The sequence below is a fragment of the Trichomycterus rosablanca genome, chromosome 10, assembly GCF_030014385.1.
Source record: "Trichomycterus rosablanca isolate fTriRos1 chromosome 10, fTriRos1.hap1, whole genome shotgun sequence".
NCBI classification, from domain to species: Eukaryota; Metazoa; Chordata; class Actinopteri; order Siluriformes; family Trichomycteridae; genus Trichomycterus; species Trichomycterus rosablanca.
The window spans coordinates 27,169,289-27,188,691 of NC_085997.1; the positions used below are offsets into that span (position 1 = coordinate 27,169,289).

Consider the following 19,403-nt stretch of genomic DNA (forward strand, 5'->3'; position numbering starts at 1 on the left):
CTGAAGGGTCCTCCAAAACCTATTGCCTTGGAGCCATGTTCAGGTGGCAAAGCTGCAGTGCTGACGGTGCTCCTGTGCCTCCCACGAGGGCCATCAGAGGTGCCACCTCCAGGACAGTCAGGTATGCATCTCATTAAAAGCAGGTTCTATTGTAAGACCAGTTCTGGAATTGGTGCATACTGTCATACTATGAGAGTTTGAAAATGTCTGATATTTTGGGTGGTGGTGGTTGGCTACCTATTACATGGCAGTTATAAATTTTAGTTTACTATAATTGATGGTAATTTAACCCTTTCAGACCCTGTGTCCATTGTACTGGACATCATGTGTTAAGGTTTTGTTGCACTTAACATCAATCCAGACCTGTTGTCCACCAGAATAGACATGTACCAGCCAATCAAAGAGCAGCTTAGTCCCTCCCACTTCATCAGGAGAAAAAAAAATCACTACACTTAAGTGAGGCATGACAGAATTCCAGCCAAGGAGGCAGAGTAAGCACTCATTTAACTTATTTTATCTGATTTAGAGCACTGTTTTTATCATGTTAGGATTTTTCTTTACTCTTATAAGCTTCAATATTTATTATAAAAAAACAATCAACACAGGATTTTTTACATTTTATTGTCCATTGCAGTGGGTCTAAACGTATAATGTTTAGGCTAGTATGTATATAGTGTGTAGTAAGACGAATCAACATTTATTCTACAGATAACACAGCACTTGACGTGCTTCAGTTAACTGACAATGGAAACATCTCAGAAATTGAACGCTTGGATAGTAATGATGAGAATGAAGATACAGTCTGTTAGTATCTCAGTAGAATGTGAGTATCTCTGAAAGATTATTACCTCAAAGTGTGTTCCTAAAAAAATTATAAAGAAATTTACAGATACAGTATATAGCTACCTTTGTTGTCAGATCCAGGGCAGCTGTAGTCTAGTGGTTAAGGTACTGGTTCTGTAATCAGAAGGTTGTCGGTTTAAGCCTCACCACTCCCAGGTTGCCACTGTTGGGCCCTTGAGCAAGTCTTCTAACCCTCAGTTGCTTAGATTGTATACTGTCACAACTGTAAGTCACTTTGGATACAAATGTCTGCTAAATGCAGAAAATGTAAATGAGATGTCAGGGATGAGGAGGTACCATTGACAGATAGTGATGTTGAGATAGTATGTGATGAGGAAGGGTCAAAGTGTATGTTAAATGTACTTTCTCTCTTGTGCTAAGATACACTGAGATATAACCAAGCCATGGGTGGTGTGGACAAGCTTGATCAACTAATAAGTCTGTACAAGATGGACCTTTTAGTATGATTACACATGCCCTTGACCTGGCTGCTGCGAACAGCTGTCTTGAGTCATGAAAAGACAAAGAACACCAGGGCATTCACGGTACATACTGGATCTACTGCACATTGCAGAAGCTCTTGTGCGAGCAAAGAAAAGAGGACCAAGCTTGTCGCAAAGCAAAGCGAAACATATCGATCCGGTGGTTTATACAAGATGCCGCATTGGACACACTCATTTGACACATTAATCTCTACCCCATTCTGTGATATTTGTCAAATACCTATCTCTAAGCCGCTCAGGTGACGCAGCGGTAAAATACGCTAGCTCACCAGAGTTGAGGTTTCGAATACATCGAATCTCAGCTCTGCCTTTCCGACTGGGCTGGGCGGCAGCATGAACAACAATTGGCTGTTGTTCAGGGTTAAAGGGTAAAAAAGTCGGATCATAGGTCCTCATAACTGGTGCGACTGCGGCCCCTGCTGGCTGACTGATGGCGCCTGCACAGGGCTGAGGAATAATGCTGAATGGGGTGTGACCCTCCATACACAGTGCTCGTCAGTGTATGAACTCGACTCATGCAGGTGAAAAAGGCAGTCTGTACTGACTGTACGTGCCAGAGGGGACGTATGTCAGTTGAGAGGCGTCCTCAGTCAGCGGTAGGGATGTAACGATACACTCTACCCACGATACGAAACGATTCACAATACTGAGTTCACTATATGATTTTTTCCCCGATTTTTTTCAACAAAATGAAATTAAAGACAAATTATGACAAATTCCTTTTATTATTTTTCTTAAAAAAAGACAACAGAATACTGTATGTGTGCTTATCTTTTATTTATCTAAATAAAAAAACAATCAAAACAATGCTGCGCCTTTCCCTTCACATTTTGTGTAAAAAACAAATGAAATTTTAAAAACAAATCCGACATTATATAAATGAATAAATAATACAAACAAAGAGAGTAATATCAAATAAATGATCTAAGGTTTTGCCTGTGCTCCCTCCAAGCTTGGTAAAGTGCTGGCATTACAGTATGGCTAAAGTGCGGGCGCGATGGAATGCAGTATTTAGGATCCAGTGTGTTAACCAACAATCGAAATCCCTCATTTTCAGCTACTGAAAATGGCCTCATATCTTTTGCCATGAAAATACCAATGCACCTCATGTAAACGCGCCTGTCAGCGTGGTTTGCCCTTTTATGAATGTTTTTCGCTTATGCTGGGTGACCGGAGCTTCTCACTGTGGTGCCGGTGTTTATATGTTTATTATGTTCGTTGTGCTACCGGGTTGCCAGGTCAGGCATAAATCACCACCACAACCTTTGAATTTTCACCCATTCTGAACAAAGCTCGATTTGGCAACCAGGCAAGGTGGCTAGCGCAAGTGCCCTTTGCTGTTTAAAGTCAATATCGATTCATTTTACTTGAATTACCGATTTAAATCGTGGCAAAATGCATCGATTTTTAACTATGTATTGGTGCATCGTTACATCCCTGGTCAGCGGTGAAGGGTCGAATCAGTATAGAGGACGCAATCAGGGTAATTGGACATGACTAGATTAGGGGAGAAAAATTAAAAAATAAAAAACATTCATTTATTTTTTCTAATACTGGAACATAATTCGGGTCTGAAAGGGTTAAGGTATTTATCATTGTTGAACCAAGAAACATTAAATAAAAATATCTGGTTTTATTATGAACCATAATTTCACCAATTGCCAATTATTTTGTAATCATTTGGATTTGAAAGCACTTCACACGCCAACAAGCTATTATCATTAAAAAAGCTTTCAGAGTTATTTAATAAGAGGGAAGTCGTTGGGTGTGTTCGAAAACCTAGTAAGCTGCCTTGCTGTCTTACTGCCTACATAGGCAGCTGCCTAAGCAGAGAGGATTTGAATAAGTCATCGACTTACACTCATCAGCCATAACATTAAAACCACCTCCTTGTTTCTACACTCACTGTCCATTTTATCAGCTCTGCTTACCATATAGAAGCACTTTGTAGTTCTACAATTACTGACTGTAGTCCATCTGTTTCTCTGCATGCTTTGTTAGCCTCCTTTCATGCTGTTCTTCAATGGTCAGGACTCTCCCAGGACCACTACAGAGTAGTATTTGGGTGGTGGATGATCTCTAAAAAAGTATGTAGAGAAACAGATGGACTACAGTCAGTAATTGTAGAACTACAAAGTGCTCCTATATGGTAAGCGGAGCTGATAAAATGGACAGTGAGTGTAGAAACAAGGAGGTGGTTTTAATGTTATGGCTGATCAGTGTATGCTAATTAGACAGCAATTCCATCAGTTTTCGCTTACTATGCTAACACAGTTAGCCTCATGCCATTCAAACCAATGGGATGAGGTGGCACAACGCGCTAGCATGTCAACTAACATCTCTCTCCGTGTACTGAAAACGGTTAAATTTGCTGACAAACCCGAATTTGCAAAGTTTATACAAATTAAACATCAATAATAATTTAGTTACGTTTGAAAACAACTCATTCGTTTCTCTGCACCATCTGCCATATTTTTCATTTTTCTGTGAGAAAAGTTGTGCCACACTGAATGCTGGGATTGCCTTTACCGTTAAGGCAGCATCAGATGCGCCCTCGTTATTCTGTCAAAATACCGTTCAGATTTAAGATATTTTACTAGGGAGCATTTTAAGCCATCTAGGAATTCAAACAGCATACTTTTCGGGAGCGCCTGTAGGATGAGGTAAAATGCTGTCTATGTGGAGAGCTCACTGAGTTTTCGAACACACCCATTGTTTGATCTTCAGCAGGACAAAAGCAAAAAGTCTCGACCCAGTTGCTCACAGATGTAACATTGTAACCACCAAATCAAGCTTTATAAACCATTTCAGTGCCCTAACCTAAACCCTGTTGGAAAACACTAGAGGAGAAGTTTTAAATCAGGACTGAAGCATTCTGAAGGATCCAAAAAGTCCCTTTTTAGAAGAAGAATGCATTTATTTGTAATTTATACATATACACAAGTACAGTACTATGAAAGTATTTTTCCGCATATCCCAGCTTGCTTGGAAGCTGAGGTCAGAGCGCAGGGTCAACTATTGTACGGCGCCCCTGGGGCAGACGGGGTTAAGGGCCTTGCTCTGTTGGGTTCGAACCAACAATCTTCTGATTGATAGCTCAAAGCTCTACCCACTAGGCTATCACTGTCCCCTTTTTATGCAGTTTACTGATTAGTTAAACATTATAGAAGAAGACCCTGCATTTAAATATTGGAAGAAAAATTCGTATCATAATGGACATCATGTATTTCAAGCACCACAGATGACCGGTCATTTAGAAGTGACTGCAACATTGTTCATGATCAAGAGAGCTTCACATCTTCATAGATGTTGTAGTAATTAGTTTTTCTTTCCTGCTTTTACCTGTTTGATTATGAACAAACCTAAGGTGAGATTTTCTTTTTGCTATTTGTTTATGCATTTTACCCTTTTCCTCCCAATTTAGCATAGTCAATTCGTCTTCTGCTGCTGGAGACTCCGGTCGTGTCCGAGGAGGGTATATTCACCTGCCTTACGCTCCCCCTAAAGCATGCGCAGTGCACTGACCCCTTCTTATGCGCCCGCATATTCGGTGAATTTGTGCATGAGGCTAGTGTTCGGGCATGGAGAGCCACACACTCTTCCGTGCTCCTCCACTTCCTGTACAGGCACCTCGGGCTACTAACCAAGGTCCTTACACGGCTTCGAAGACCCCACCCCACCTATAAGTTCGGTCTTTTACTTTCCTGGCAGACTTTGAATTGCCAATTTTGTCTGCTACTGGCTCTGACAATTATGCCCGCTAGAGGGTGCCCAGCCAACCGGTAGCAGAGTTGAGGTTCGAACTCGGGAGTTCAGAATCCAAGCGCTGGTGTGCTAGCGGATTACAGTAGACCCTTGACTTACGAATTTAATTGGTTGTTCTGTTCTTGCTGTTCTTAAGTCAAAATGTTCGTAAGTTAAACCTATTTTTCCCATTAGAAATCATGTAAATAGAATTAATCTGTGCCAGTCCTCTCAAACCACCCCCTTAACCCCCGGGAGGCGGTCGGAGACAACTTGTTCGTGACGTCATGTGTTTCACGAATTTTGGTTCGTAATCCAAATTTGTTCGTACGTTTAGTTGAAAAAGATTGCTCATAACCCAAAACGTTCATATGGTAAACAGTTCGTAACTCAAGGGTCTGTATCCCGCTGCGCCACCTGGGCACCCTGAGGTGAGGTTTAAGTTTAATGTTGGGATGGGAACTTATTTCTATCAGGGCAGCCGTTAAGCCCTCTTCATTTTCTTTTTTCCCCAATTTTTATCCCCCGGTCTAGTCGTGTCCAATTACCCTGATTGCGTCCTCTATACTGATTCGACCCTTCACCGCTGACTGAGGACGCCTCTCAACTGACATGCGCCCCCTCCGGCACGCATAGTCAGTACAGATACTGCATTTTTCACCTGCACGAGTCGAGTTCATACACCTGACGGGCACTGTGTACGGAGGGCCACACCCCTATCAGCATTATTCCTCAGCCCTGTGCAGACGCCATCAGTCAGCCAGCAGGGGCCGCAGGCGCACCAGTTATGAGGACCTGTGATCCGACTTTCTTACCCTCTAACCCTGAACAACAGCCAATCGTTGTTCACACTGCCGCCCAGCCTAGTCGGAAAGGCAGAGCTGAGGTTCGATACGATGTATTCGAGCTAGCGTACTTTACCGCTGCGCCACCTGAGCGGCTGTTCTTCACTTCCTTAACATCTGACCATCAAGACACATTTTCTTTTAGCATGAAGTGACACCATTCATGTCATTTTAATAGGTGCATTTTAACTAGCCAGGGTTATGGCCATTTTTCACTTTCATTTAAAACTAAAACCTTTACATTTCTACGCTGTAATGTTCATGTTAATAGTAAAATTACTAAGCCTAACAGTTTGACACACACTGTTCCCAGTACAGTTGCACATTTTCTGTAATTTATGTGTTTTGTGCTAAGCCTGGTTTGAATAGCACATTCAGTGCCATGCCGCACTTTTCTGATCCCGACGAGACTTGAAGGTGCTAAAAGCGCCATCAACAGCTCGCCAGCGCTCAGTACTAACACTGAAACCTTTTTATAAGTAACAGATTGGCAACAATTGAGTCACAAATTCTGTCCAAAACATGTTTCTATTTTATGTACTGTACCACGCTTCCTGTGAAAGATGGAGGAGTCGGCAATAATTGTTGACTCGCTTTGACATCTTTTTGCTAATTTATTTTTCACGAGGGTTTAATTGCCTAACCTTGCCTGCTGGGTTATTGTGTGGCCAGTGCACCACTTAATGCATTTGATTAAATGGTCGTTGTTAAATGGTCACAGCCAGCTTTGCAGCTGTAAAATAGGTGCTTAAAGGGACTGTACTGGGACATCATTTTCGCGTGTGTAATTACCTACGCAATGTAAAAATATTATTAAGCGTGGTTATATTGCTGTAGAAAATGCTCCTGAGACTGGAAAACATGACCTTACACAAGAGTAGCGGTTATTACATTTACAGCCCTGAGGTGGTTCCTTCTCTGGCCGGGGTTAGAGCAGCTCTAGCAGTCTTTGTGGCTAATTTGTTGCATGGAAATGTAGAGACATGTTGTAACTGCTTGTCTGTGTCCTCAATGTTGAGGTTTGGTTTTGTCCCAGGGGCAAAACCTCTGCAGAACGGATTGAGCAATCAATAACTGGTTGTGGGTTTTAAGTTCCGGTCTGGGAGTCTTTATTCAGTTTTAGTCTTTATTACAGCATCTCGGGGGCAGGGTTTCGGTTTTTGTTGGCTTTTATATGGGTGTGAATGGGCTAACACCAGCACTAACTGTACATTCACATAGTAGTTATTTAAAGAGCTTCCTCAACAGTTGGCAGGCTGACTCAGTTGTAACCTTCAGACATTTTACTTCATGATTATGTAAGTGACATTTATATGGAATTCCACTCATCTCATGAATCTTCCCGTAATTAATATATTTTTTCCTCAGTTTTCCTTCCTCCTAGTTGTATCTAATTACCTGATTGCATTACGCTTCCTCTCTACTGATGTTGACCTCCACTGCGACTGAGGAGAGCCGTGACTAACAGACACCCCCTCTGACACGTTTGCAGTAGCCGACTTCATCTTTTCACCTTTGTGAAAAGGAGAGTCACACCCTGATCACATTACTCCCTGTCTCTGTGCAGGCACCATCAATCAGCCAGCAGAGGTTGTAATTGCATCAGTTATGATGCGCCACCATACTTAAACAACATGCCAATCATTGTTCCTGTGGGCGGACAGCCTGCCGTTAGTTTGAGATGTCAGCTGTGGTGTGCTAGCGTGTTTTACCACTGTGCCACCTGTAGGCGCCCAGCCTGCCGGTAGCAGAGCTGAGGTGTGCTAGCGTGTTTTACCACTGCGCCACCACAGCGCCCATTAATGTATTTTAATGTAATTAAAGTCTGGTTACTTCTCACTTTTGGACATTAGCTCTGATATCACATGAAATTGTGATTCGGTGGTACTTGGTAGGTGGTCGGGTAGGACATCTACACAGACACGATTGGCTATGTCTGATATGGGGCAAAGCCTTGTGATGGATTTAGCTCTCTGTCCAGGTTTTTTTTTTTTGCCGTAAGAGCTGTGATCCTGACCAGGATAAAGTGTTTAATGATAATAGAATAATGAAGAATAAGGTCGTTGTTTTAAGCTACTTTCAAGCCATTTAGACTATTTTGTTCATACAGTATAAACAGGCAGTGTTTGGTTTGGGGCACACTCATCACTTCAGTTACCATGCAGTCATTAGAGCATTGAGTTGAAGCCCACTTAATCTATTCACAGGTCTGTAAACATGCAGTGATATTAAATTCTTCTATTTTAAACTACCTATTTCACCATTAAAGTCTTTAAAAACCTGTTTACAAGGCAGCTCAAATGAAGCTTCAGTTTAAATGTGGTGTAACAGCAGGTGGTAGTTCTGTACACCAGTCTGCCACCACACTGAAACCACTGACAGGTAAAGTGAAAAACATTGATTATCTTGTTTCACTGGCATCTGTCCACAAGTGGTATATTTAAGGTACCGAGTGGACAGTCAGTTCTTAAAATTGATGTGTTCGAGTGTAAGCTTCTGAGTGACTTTGACAAGGGCCAAGTTGTGATGGCTAGATGACTTAGTCAGCATCTCCACCATCACTTACCTGACATACAGATGGCACCAGGCAGAAGGCAAGCCGGCAGTGGCAGTTAGTTCTCTAGGGAATGTTCTGCTTGGAAATCTTAGATCCTGGCATTTATGTGGATGTTACTTTGATACCACCTACTTAAACATTGTTGCAAGCTGTAGTCTAGTGGTTAAGGTGCTGAACTAGTAATCAAAAGGTTGCTGGTTCAAGCCCCACCACTGCCAAGCCTTTAACTGTAAATTTCTTAGACTGTATACTGTAACTGTAACGTCTGCTAAATGCCGAAAATGCAAGATCAGATCAGGTACACCCCTTTGTTGCAGTCGTATTCCCTAATGACATGGATAATGTCGATAATGCACCCTGCTTTACTGCAAACAATGCTTTAAGAAGGGTTCAGTGAACGTGTCAAAGAGTTCACAGTGTTGAGCTGACCTCCAAATTCCAATTCCAAGTCCAAACCATGGATGCCCCACATCTGCTGCTAACAGCTTGGTGCCAGATACCCCAGGACACCTTTAGAAATCTTGTAAAGTTTATGACTCAAGAAGTCACAGCTGTTTTGGTGGCATGGGGGGGGGTGGGTGGGCTACATTGAATTATAAGCTTACATCATTTGCAAACAGGTACATGATTTACCCTATAAGGTGCCAGATACCAGTCAGCATTTACCCTCAGTAATGTGTGTTTAAAAAAATGGCACAACGTTTACAGACATGTTTCTATCCAAGTTGTTGCTTAATAATTGTTTATTGTAAGTCAAAGTTTAGAAGAATTGGTTGTTTTAGCTTGGAGTTTTAGCCAATAATGCAATGATTGGGTATTTTCTTTTTAAAGTTAATCATAAACAGCTTACTTAACATGACACATTTATTGTCTCATAAATACTGTTTCATCATTTTAGTGGTAAATAGTGTCTGACAATGTAGCAATTCTGTTCCTTGGTAGTACATTAAGCTACTATAAACTTTCCTGTTTTGTTTTGGCATGCAGTTTTGGGAACAGCTCATTTGAGCACTAAATAAATGGGATAGGTATTTTGTGCCAGCTTTAGAATTTACAAAATAATGATGAGTAAGAATTTTTCCCAAATCATAAACGTGAGGTAGCAGTTAGGAGGACGAGGCAGGTCCTATATGCCCCATGCTAGCTATATTGGCTTTTACACTGATTACACTGCAGTATCTGTCACATTAGGAGTTGTGCTGGATTATACACAGTAGCAGTTAGTTTTATATGATGTGCTATGTCTGCAGCACTGTTTATGATTGGTTGTCTTCAGTCAACTAAATTATTTAGCAGTATTTAACTCTGTGTACAAAACAGGTTTCACATCTGTCCAAATGGCTGTCTGACATCTGTCTCTTATTGCTTGCAGACGTACATTTTCTTAGTTATTGTTTAATTTGATTTAATAATTGATTTTATCAAAATTGTCACAGATTGTAACAAAATGAATCCTAGAGTGACGAATAGCAGCACTAGATAGCATAATAGAATTTGATAAAATGCAGGCTCTGTACCTGGTAAGTACATGTAACAAGTTGACATTTGCAGGAGCTCACTATGTCAATGTGTCAGAAAAGTGTTTAAAATGCTACAAATGCATACATATAAATAGCAAATGAACTTTAAATATATTTTCCATTAAAAACTGTCTATTAAAATTGCGTCCTCACTTTGTCAACTTCATCGGATTTTTCTAAATGAACCGGACAACCCTGAAGAACACTTTTCCACTTCTGGCTCTTGGTGGATGTATAACTAGGACTCTTGGTCTGCTTGGTTTTTAATTGTATTATATTTTAAACAATGTTTATTACTGCAGTTGCTGCTTCTAACCTGTCAACACTGTCCATCTATTGTGATACTTTTATATATTTTTACAGTTCCGAACTATAAAAAAAAATGTCTGCACTTTAGTAAAGGTTCTAGCATACAAAACAGTTAACATGTATAAACCTTTTAATATGTCATTTCTGTCAGGTTTTAGGTGTAACAGTTGATGTTTAAGCTAATGGGGATGATAAATGCACCTTAGACATCTTTATATGTAATTAATAACAATTACATACGCTAGTTAGTTCTGCCTGACACCCCTTCTGGGGTATCGGACATTCTGAAGGGGCCTCCAGAGGTCTCGGTCATTAGTTTTATTTTGATGCAAGGTAACTACTAATCTCTTGATGCCTGCCTGAAGATTTTGTTGCCAGATGTTCTTGGGACGGTATCTCTTGCTCTTCTTCTGAGGGTTCAGTTTCAAAGCTGTTTCAAATATTGTCTGATCTCAATTAGTCATTAGTAAAATATTTGTAAATACTTCATACTTCAATATTAGTTTACATCTCTAGTGGTTGTCATCCTCGTCAATGAATGTCAACACCTGTCTGAAGAAGGGTTAGGGTTATATATTAGGGTTATATTACAGGAGATATTGCAAATCTGATTGTGGCAATTGATTTCTGAGAAAATTCTGGTCTTCTTTGATATGCTACATGACCATCTTCCCATTGGAAAAAACCTGGCCTTGATCCAATATGGCGGCTTTCAAGATGGCGGTCATGTTCCGGACATAGCCTAAAAGATAGTCCCCCTTACCCATTACTTGCTGGGGTATTCAGATATGTCGCCTCAAAGCAAGGAGGTCCTGGGTTTAATTCCCAGGTGAAGTGGTCCAGGTTCTTTCTGTGTGGAGTTTGCAAGTTCTCCCCATGTCCGCGTGGGTTTCCTCCGGGTGCTTCGGTTTCCTTCCACAATCCAAAGACATGCAAGTGAGGTTAATTGGAGACACAAAATTGTCCATGACTGTGTTCAATATAACCTTGTGAACTGATGAATCTTGTGTAATGAGTAACTACTGCTCCTGTCATGAATGTAACCAAAGTGTAAAACATGACTTTAAAATCCTAATAAATAAATAATTAAATGATTATAAAATTAACATATAAATATTTAAATGAATATACAAAATTAAGGAACCTAGAAATTGGATTTTTAAAAATAATTGGGAACCGATAAAAATGTGTATTTTAGAATTCAAAAGTAAAACATAAAAAATAAATAAATAAAAAGAAGTCCCCAAATGCTTTATGATTTGTGTGTTTATTATTAGAAGTTAACATAAAGTATTTTTCTCTTTGTGTTGTTGCTCTTTTGCCCTGTTGGATAGCAGTATTTGTGGAATAGGTAAAATAGTAAAGTAGAAAAGGACCATCATTTGTTTTCCCAAATTTCTCATAGCTCATTTCATTATTTTCATGCTCTAACACACCTGAGCACCCCTGCCGTTCTTCATACAGGTTGACATTGCTCTTGGTTAAACAGACAGTGTTTCACCGGAGAACAGCATTCAGATTAGAAATTAGGGTTATGGGCTGCGAAAAAAATAAATTGTGCCGATTGTCTGAGATTTCAGAGTCACACTGCCTTGAAATGCACCAGAAACTGACCGTGTTATGGAGTGTTATGGGTTCTTAGCAATTCACTCTGTTGACATCTCCCACCTACTCGAGTCCAGCTGTGTTGGCTAATAAATCGGAGCACACCAGAGTGGCTGTCTGTGAGTCAGCTCGTTCCTGGATGTAAATCCTGTTTGCTTGGAACTGCTGTGGCTTCAGCTTGGCGTGCTAAATTTAATTCCTTTTGGCCAGCCGTTTTTGAGAAAATGAATTGTTCCCCTCAGATAATTGTATTGCTTAAATAGCCAGTAGGGAGCCAAGCCAGGTCAGGGCAGAACACAAGTGCCTGTTTTGTTTCAGGGATGATTTGTGAGACGCCGCTGTGAAAAATGACTAGTGGACTGCGGCCATGGTTCTTTCCACCAACTCCTTTGACAAAATATTGGCAGGGAGCTCAGCTGTAGGTAGGGCACACTGGGCACTGGGCCAAGCTCTCTACTGTATGCGGATAAACTAAGGAATGCCCCTCATAGCACATAAACAGGAGAAGTCGTGTACAGAGGGACTTGCTTGTTACCTAGTGATGAAATTGTTTCTCTCTGTGTGTGTGTGTGTGTGTGTGTGTGATTATTTTACATTTTAACTGCCTACCTCCTTGTTCTCTACTACAATGGACAGTGCAGACTAAACCATATGTCAAACAGACAGGTGAGTTATTGGGGTAATACGAACCCCCTTCTGCTGTTCAGTCAGGTGATAGCAGTCTGGTTGGATCTGTAGATCCTGGAGTGCAACACTTTACATATTGGCTCAGATCTGAGTGATTCAGTTAAGAATCGGAACATGCTGACTTAAAAATCTGTATTTCCAGAATGATTTCATGGATCACAGTGGTAGCTCAGCAGTTAAGATACTGAACTAGAGATTGGAAAGTTGCTGGTTCAAGCCCCACATTTGCCAGGTTGCCATTGTTGTGCCCTTGAGCAAGGTCCTGTCCAACTTTCTATTCCTTGGATTGTTTACAGTCACTGTTGTGAGTCGCTTTGGAGAAAAGTGTCTCTAAAAGCTGTAATTGTTTGTTTGATTATTAGTATTTTACCGTCATGTTTTACACTTTGATTCCATTCATGACAGGACAGGTAATTACAGGTTACACATGATAAATCAAGTTCAATGTCAAGCGGGCAATTTTGTATCTCCAGTCCACATAACTTGCATGTTTTTGGACTGTGGGAAGAAACCAGACTTCAGCCGCTCAGGTGGCACAGCGGTAAAACACGCATGCGCACCAGAGCTGACATCTCGAACATGTTGGTTCGAAACTCAGCTCTGCCACCCGGCTGGGCTGGGCGGCTATATGAGCAACGATTGGCTTGTTGTTCATACAACAGAGGGAAAAGCCGGATAGGGCCTCTGCTGGCTGATTGATGGCGTCTGCACGGAGTTGAGGGATAATGCGATCAGGGTGTGGCACTCGCCTTGTGCACGTAAAAAGTTGCAGTCGGTTACTGCACGTGTCGGAGGGGGCGTGTGTCAGTTCGCTCTTCTTAATCGGGGTCAGCACTAGTAGACAGGAAGCGGGAGAAATGCATTAAAAAAAAAAGAAAGAAACCTCTCGAAGAAGACTTATGCAGTCATTGGGAGAACATGCAGACCCCACTTGGAAACGAAACCCAGGACCTTCTTGGTGTAGAGAGACAATTGATTACTACAAAACTGAAATGTAATTAGCTAAATATTAGACAATAGCATGTTGTACTATATATTTGGTATTTAGTTAGAAATCAAGTCATAATTGCTAAAGAAGCCAATAATAAAGATAGAGGCAGCAGGCATCTATAGGTGGTATATATTTACTTACCACCAGGCTAGTTCATATAACCCATCAAAGCTATACATTTATTTTACTAAAATGTAGTGACATGATTCAAAGGTAAACAAAAAGCTGGTTTAGATGGTGTAAATGGGTTTTTGTTTGTGCTTTTTACTATTTATGGGTTTTTGTATTATAATTCAATTCTTATTGCATAATTTATAAATAACTATAATACCTTTATCTGAATTAGTGTGTGTAAAATAGAAGTTGGCTTGGCCAGATATTTCAAATTAAAGCTGAGGGCTCCTCTTAGCATTTAATTGCTTGAGTGGGTAATGTAGTACTGCTTTACATGAGCAATCACCCCGCTCCACCTCCTGGACTAAAGCCCCAGTGTTGGTGTTCAGCCCTCTGTTTATCCAGTGTCATGTTGATTTGATTTTCCAAGGACGTTGCCAGCTCAGACCTGATTCAGATTTTCATTTTTCATTCATGTTTTTATAAATATACAAATAGGTGTATTGCATTCTCTTAAAACAGATGTGGAGTAAGAACAATGACTCCACTTGGCTAAACATTTGGGATTAAGCTGCCACTGACATGTCTGACAGTTTCATCTCTATCCTTTTTGTATACTTTGTGTGAATGCAGGGCCTGATTTGATTTTCCTAAACTGTTTATAACAAAATGTATTGTTACATTAAACTTTTGAAATACGGCTTGCAGAAGCTGATATGAGCGAGTGTAATGGACAAACTGCTTTTTTGGATGAATTATGGCATTTCCCTCTCTTCTCTGTTCTGCCCTTGCCAGTCCTGTGGTGTAATTGGAGAGAAATATTTAGTGATTGGTTAGGTAGAAAAAATGTAAAAATAATAATAATGTGTTTTGATTAGATCTGCACAAACTGAGCACATTTTAGAATAATTTGTCCAGGCATTTAGAGCCAGTTCAGATTATTTATATTTATGTTTTCAGTAGATCATTTCTGGAGTATCCACCAAAGGCTTAGTATTTGCAAGCAAGGATAGATTGCGGTTCACCACTTTTTGCCAGACTTTGTGAGAAAATAGCTGTCTAATCAAAGACATTGTTTCCCAGTATTGAGGTCTTTTAATATTATAAACTCATAATGTCTTGAAAAGATTCAGTGTGTAAAGGCCAAGGGTGAAAACTGCTGCTGAATGTGTGTGACCATCGAGCCCTCAGACATAGACATAGCTACATGGGCTCAGGAGAACTTCAGAAACAATTGCCACTGCATCAAGAATTAAAACCTGAAACTGTGTTACGCTAAGAGGAAATTTGCACAGAAACACTGGTGGCCAGAGATGGACTGAAAGACAGTGGAACGGTCAGATGAGTCCACGTTTGCCCAACAGTTGCAACTTTCTGCTACCTTGGGTGCAGTAGACCACTAAAGTCGTGTAGTCATTTTGTAGTCCACGCCATGCCCATGCCCATTGTTATGCCCATATTTGGTAACCTGGGTCTAAGAGAAATTTTGAATGGGAAAAATGAATGGAGATTTCGAAAATTGCCTCTCTCGCATCCTGTAGCCATAAAAAATGTTCCAAAGCTGTTACGTTTTGTTTTATGGAGATTTTTCTGTCTATTATCACTGGATCCTCTGACTTATGAAGTCGTTAAAGAGTCAAAATATGAATATTGCTACATGTAAGCTAATGCTACTGCGCACTGAATTGACGTCACTAGACTGGAAGCCTCTTAAATAACCGCACGAAGCAGCGCGATTCACCAGTGTAACAGTGGAGTGATATTTAAGTTTTAGTTTATATTTTTAGTAGCTAGCTACATTAAAGTAGAAAGCAAGGATGGTTGGGTGTTACGCCTTTCATTGCAGTCACCAAACTGGAGGTATTGCGGGCTGCTCATTGTAGTTCAGTGACGTCTAATTAATGCGCAGTAACATTAGCTTTCGTGTAGCATTATTACTATTACGACCCTTTAACAACCTCGTAATTCAGAGGATCCAGTGATGTACAAGAGAAAAAAGTGCATAGGACAAAACGTATAGAGTTCTGAATATGTTTATTTAGCACAGGATGCATTAGAGCCGATTTTTTTGAAAACCCCATTCATTTTTGCCATAGGAAATCTGGCTTAGACCCGGGTCTGCAAATATGGGCATAACGAGGACTACAGAATGACGCACGACTTCAGTGGTCTATACAGTAACACATCCCGGACAGGATGCTTCCCCTTCTCCTCCCAGACACAGCCAAACATGTACAGGGGTTGGACAATGAAACTGAAACACCTGGTTTTAGACCACAATAATTTATTAGTATGGTGTAGGGCCTCCTTTTGCGGCCAATACAGCATCAATTCGTCTTGGAAATGACATATACAAGTCCTGCACAGTGGTCAGAGGGATTTTAAGCCATTCTTCTTGCAGGATAGTGGCCAGGTCACTACGTGATGCTGGTGGAGGAAAACGTTTCCTGACTCGCTTCTCCAAAACACCCCAAAGTGGCTCAATAATATTTAGATCTGGTGACTGTGCAGGCCATGGGAGATGTTCAACTTCACTTTCATGTTCATCAAACCAATCTTTCACCAGTCTTGCTGTGTGTATTGGTGCATTGTCATCCTGATACACGGCACCGCCTTCAGGATACAATGTTTGAACCATTGGATGCACATGGTCCTCCAGAATGGTTCGGTAGTCCTTGGCAGTGACGCGCCCATCTAGCACAAGTATTGGGCCAAGGGAATGCCATGATATGGCAGCCCAAACCATCACTGATCCACCCCCATGCTTCACTCTGGGCATGCAACAGTCTGGGTGGTACGCTTCTTTGGGGCTTCTCCACACCGTAACTCTCCCGGATGTGGGGAAAACAGTAAAGGTGGACTCATCAGAGAACAATACATGTTTCACATTGTCCACAGCCCAAGATTTGCGCTCCTTGCACCATTGAAACCGACGTTTGGCATCGGCACGAGTGACCAAAGGTTTGGCTATAGCAGCCCGGCCGTGTATATTGACCCTGTGGAGCTCCCGACGGACAGTTCTGGTGGAAACAGGAGAGTCGAGGTGCACATTTAATTCTGCCGTGATTTGGGCAGCCGTGGTTTTATGTTTTTTGGATACAATCCGGGTTAGCACCCGAACATCCCTTTCAGACAGCTTCCTCTTGCGTCCACAGTTAATCCTGTTGGATGTGGTTTGTCCTTCTTGGTGGTATGCTGACATTACCCTGGATACCGTGGCTCTTGATACATCACAAAGACTTGCTGTCTTGGTCACAGATGCGCCAGCAAGACGTGCACCAACAATTTGTCCTCTTTTGAACTCTGGTATGTCACCCATAATGTTGTGTGCATTGCAATATTTTGAGCAAAACTGTGCTCTTACCCTGCTAATTGAACCTTCACACTCTGCTCTTACTGGTGCAATGTGCAATTAATTAAGATTGGCCACCAGACTGGTCCAATTTAGCCATGAAACCTCCCACACTAAAATGTTTCAGTTTCATTGTCCAACCCCTGTACATGTATGTAAACGCCCAACCAGCTGATAGCACCGCAGGGGTTTGAACCCTGGGTCTCGGCAGTAGTTGGCTGGCATAATTTACTACTGTCCCACTTAAATGCTTTGCACCAAAGAGACCAAGCCAAATTACTTCTACTCACTGTACTTGGTCAGCAAAGTGATTCTGATTCTGATTCTTGACAGATCCACCATATAGTTTTGCTGAATTTATTATTGAAAAAATGCTGTTACTTATTTCTTCTCCTCTTCTTTTTCTGTTTGTATTTGCAGGTATTGCCATTGCCAGCGCTCTGATCGACACCTCCCAGCAGAAGCCCATGGACTTTAAGGAAAAGAATCAAGGTTTCAAAAACCGTAAAGCTCTGCCTACATCCCACCAGGGCACCTGTGTGTGAGACGCACGCCCTGTTGGGCCACCATCCTACTGGGACTCTCGCTTTCCAGAGAGATCGGCTCAGTTTCACCAGCGCAGGCCACCGGCAACCAGAAAGAATTCCCCCGTGATGGGTTTCATTAGTAGCAGATTACTTACTCAACCTATCACACTACACACCCTGAACTGTACCAGGGCTGTGTCTTTCAGCACCTTTATTTCTTGCTCCTGCTCAGCCCATACCTGCAATTCACCACTGGCCTCTTCTGACTAAGTCTAAACTTTCAATGGTCCACAAATTCAAGTCTGGTAAATCTGCATTCTGCTGGCTGGGCCACCTGGTGATTAGAAGCCAGTTTGCTGCTGAATGCAGTGAATAGATTCTCTCCATTTCATTCACTGCATGTGAGTGAATAAAGGAAGTGTATGATATATAGATATACTGCTCACCTAGCGGTAGAGCTGTTAAGCTAACAATATAGACTTTTTATAATATTGTATACGACTGTAAAGCTCATTTGTTTGCTTGCCAAGTAGACTGTGTGTGCTTGCTAAAGAGCATCTTAATTCATATTAAATGCATTTGTAGCTTGTTGGCCTTTTACCGTGACGAAAAGAACATTCTGTCGTACATAGGGAAAGGCTGTTAGGTTGTTTTTTTGTATGTGTAAGCTTACTAAAAATGTGCTGCTGGTTGTAGAGTTGGGAAATTACATCTGACTAAACCATATATACTAGCAAAGCTTTTATCTCTCATCTGCCATTCTCACAAAGCTTTTTGCATGAAACACTAGCTTTAAAACCGTCACAAAGAGTCTTTCTCAGTGAAGGTGGGGAATATCCAGCCATTCACAGGTCCTCCGCTGATCATAAAAACGGCCTGATGAACTTTTTAGTATACAATTTTACATTGGGACTCACTTGTGTAGTACTCTTGTTACATAATACTAGGGAATACGCTACTAAAAAGCTTGCTGTTACTGATATTTTGTCTTTTTTGTTGTTGTTTTTCTTCTCTTGAGAACGACCCGGTACCAAGTAAAACAAGAACTGTCTAGTGGCTTTGTAGTAAAATATCACTTCTTTCTAACGGATCGATGGGCTGTTTCACATATTGTGAATGAAGCAGATGGACTATGATCAAGAACTTTCATCCACTCAGGCTTTTGGTAATAGGAACTCCTCATGCTCCCTCCTGCTCCTGTTTCTCACTACCCCTTTAGTGCACTTTGCCCCACCAGCTAAAAGAGCTCATCTGATGCTGGGCGAGCACAAATAGATGCATTAGCATTACAGGACCTGAGGGAGAACACAGGACCAGAGCAGGAGATGATGGAGAACACAGCGGACCTTTTTTTTATGGTAAGCGTTGCGTTCGGGACTGTGGCGAGGAAGTGTACAGTACCTTTACTTTGTCTTTGTGTACGGATTTGAACATGTGAATCAAATGTGAATCACTTTACTTTTCACCTAGCTATAACAATGGGTTTGTTAATGTTTTGTTTTATTACTGTTTTTAATAGCCAATATTAAAGGTCATTTATATTGTCCATCCTCTGTAAAATACCCATTATTGTTATGATGATAAATAATAAACCATGTCTTTTACATTTTTGTGAATACATGTTTGGGAAAACGAAATGTTGGTATTTCCTTTGTTTCTTCTGGTTTTTATAGCTTTGAATTTAGCTGTGATTTTTTTATTATTATTTTATATACAGGTGCATATTTTTCCAGCATTTAATGTAGACTATTATGGGCATTTGTTGTTTTAGTTTCTATTTAAACCCAATGTAATATAAGAGTAGTG

At 41.0% G+C, this 19,403-nt stretch overlaps 1 protein-coding gene across 1 annotated transcript in view; it reads left to right on the top strand.

Annotated features, from left to right (window-relative positions):
* The window catches only part of atrnl1b (attractin-like 1b), a 177,536-nt gene extending 158,335 nt beyond the window's left edge, over positions 1-19,201 (top strand). The window contains exons 28-29 of the mRNA XM_063003062.1: positions 7-121; positions 17,491-19,201. Of these exons, the coding sequence (XP_062859132.1) occupies positions 7-121; positions 17,491-17,615 (240 nt within the window). The 3' untranslated portion in view covers positions 17,616-19,201. The remainder of the gene's footprint in view (positions 1-6; positions 122-17,490) is intronic.
* Positions 19,202-19,403: the final 202 nt, after the last annotated feature.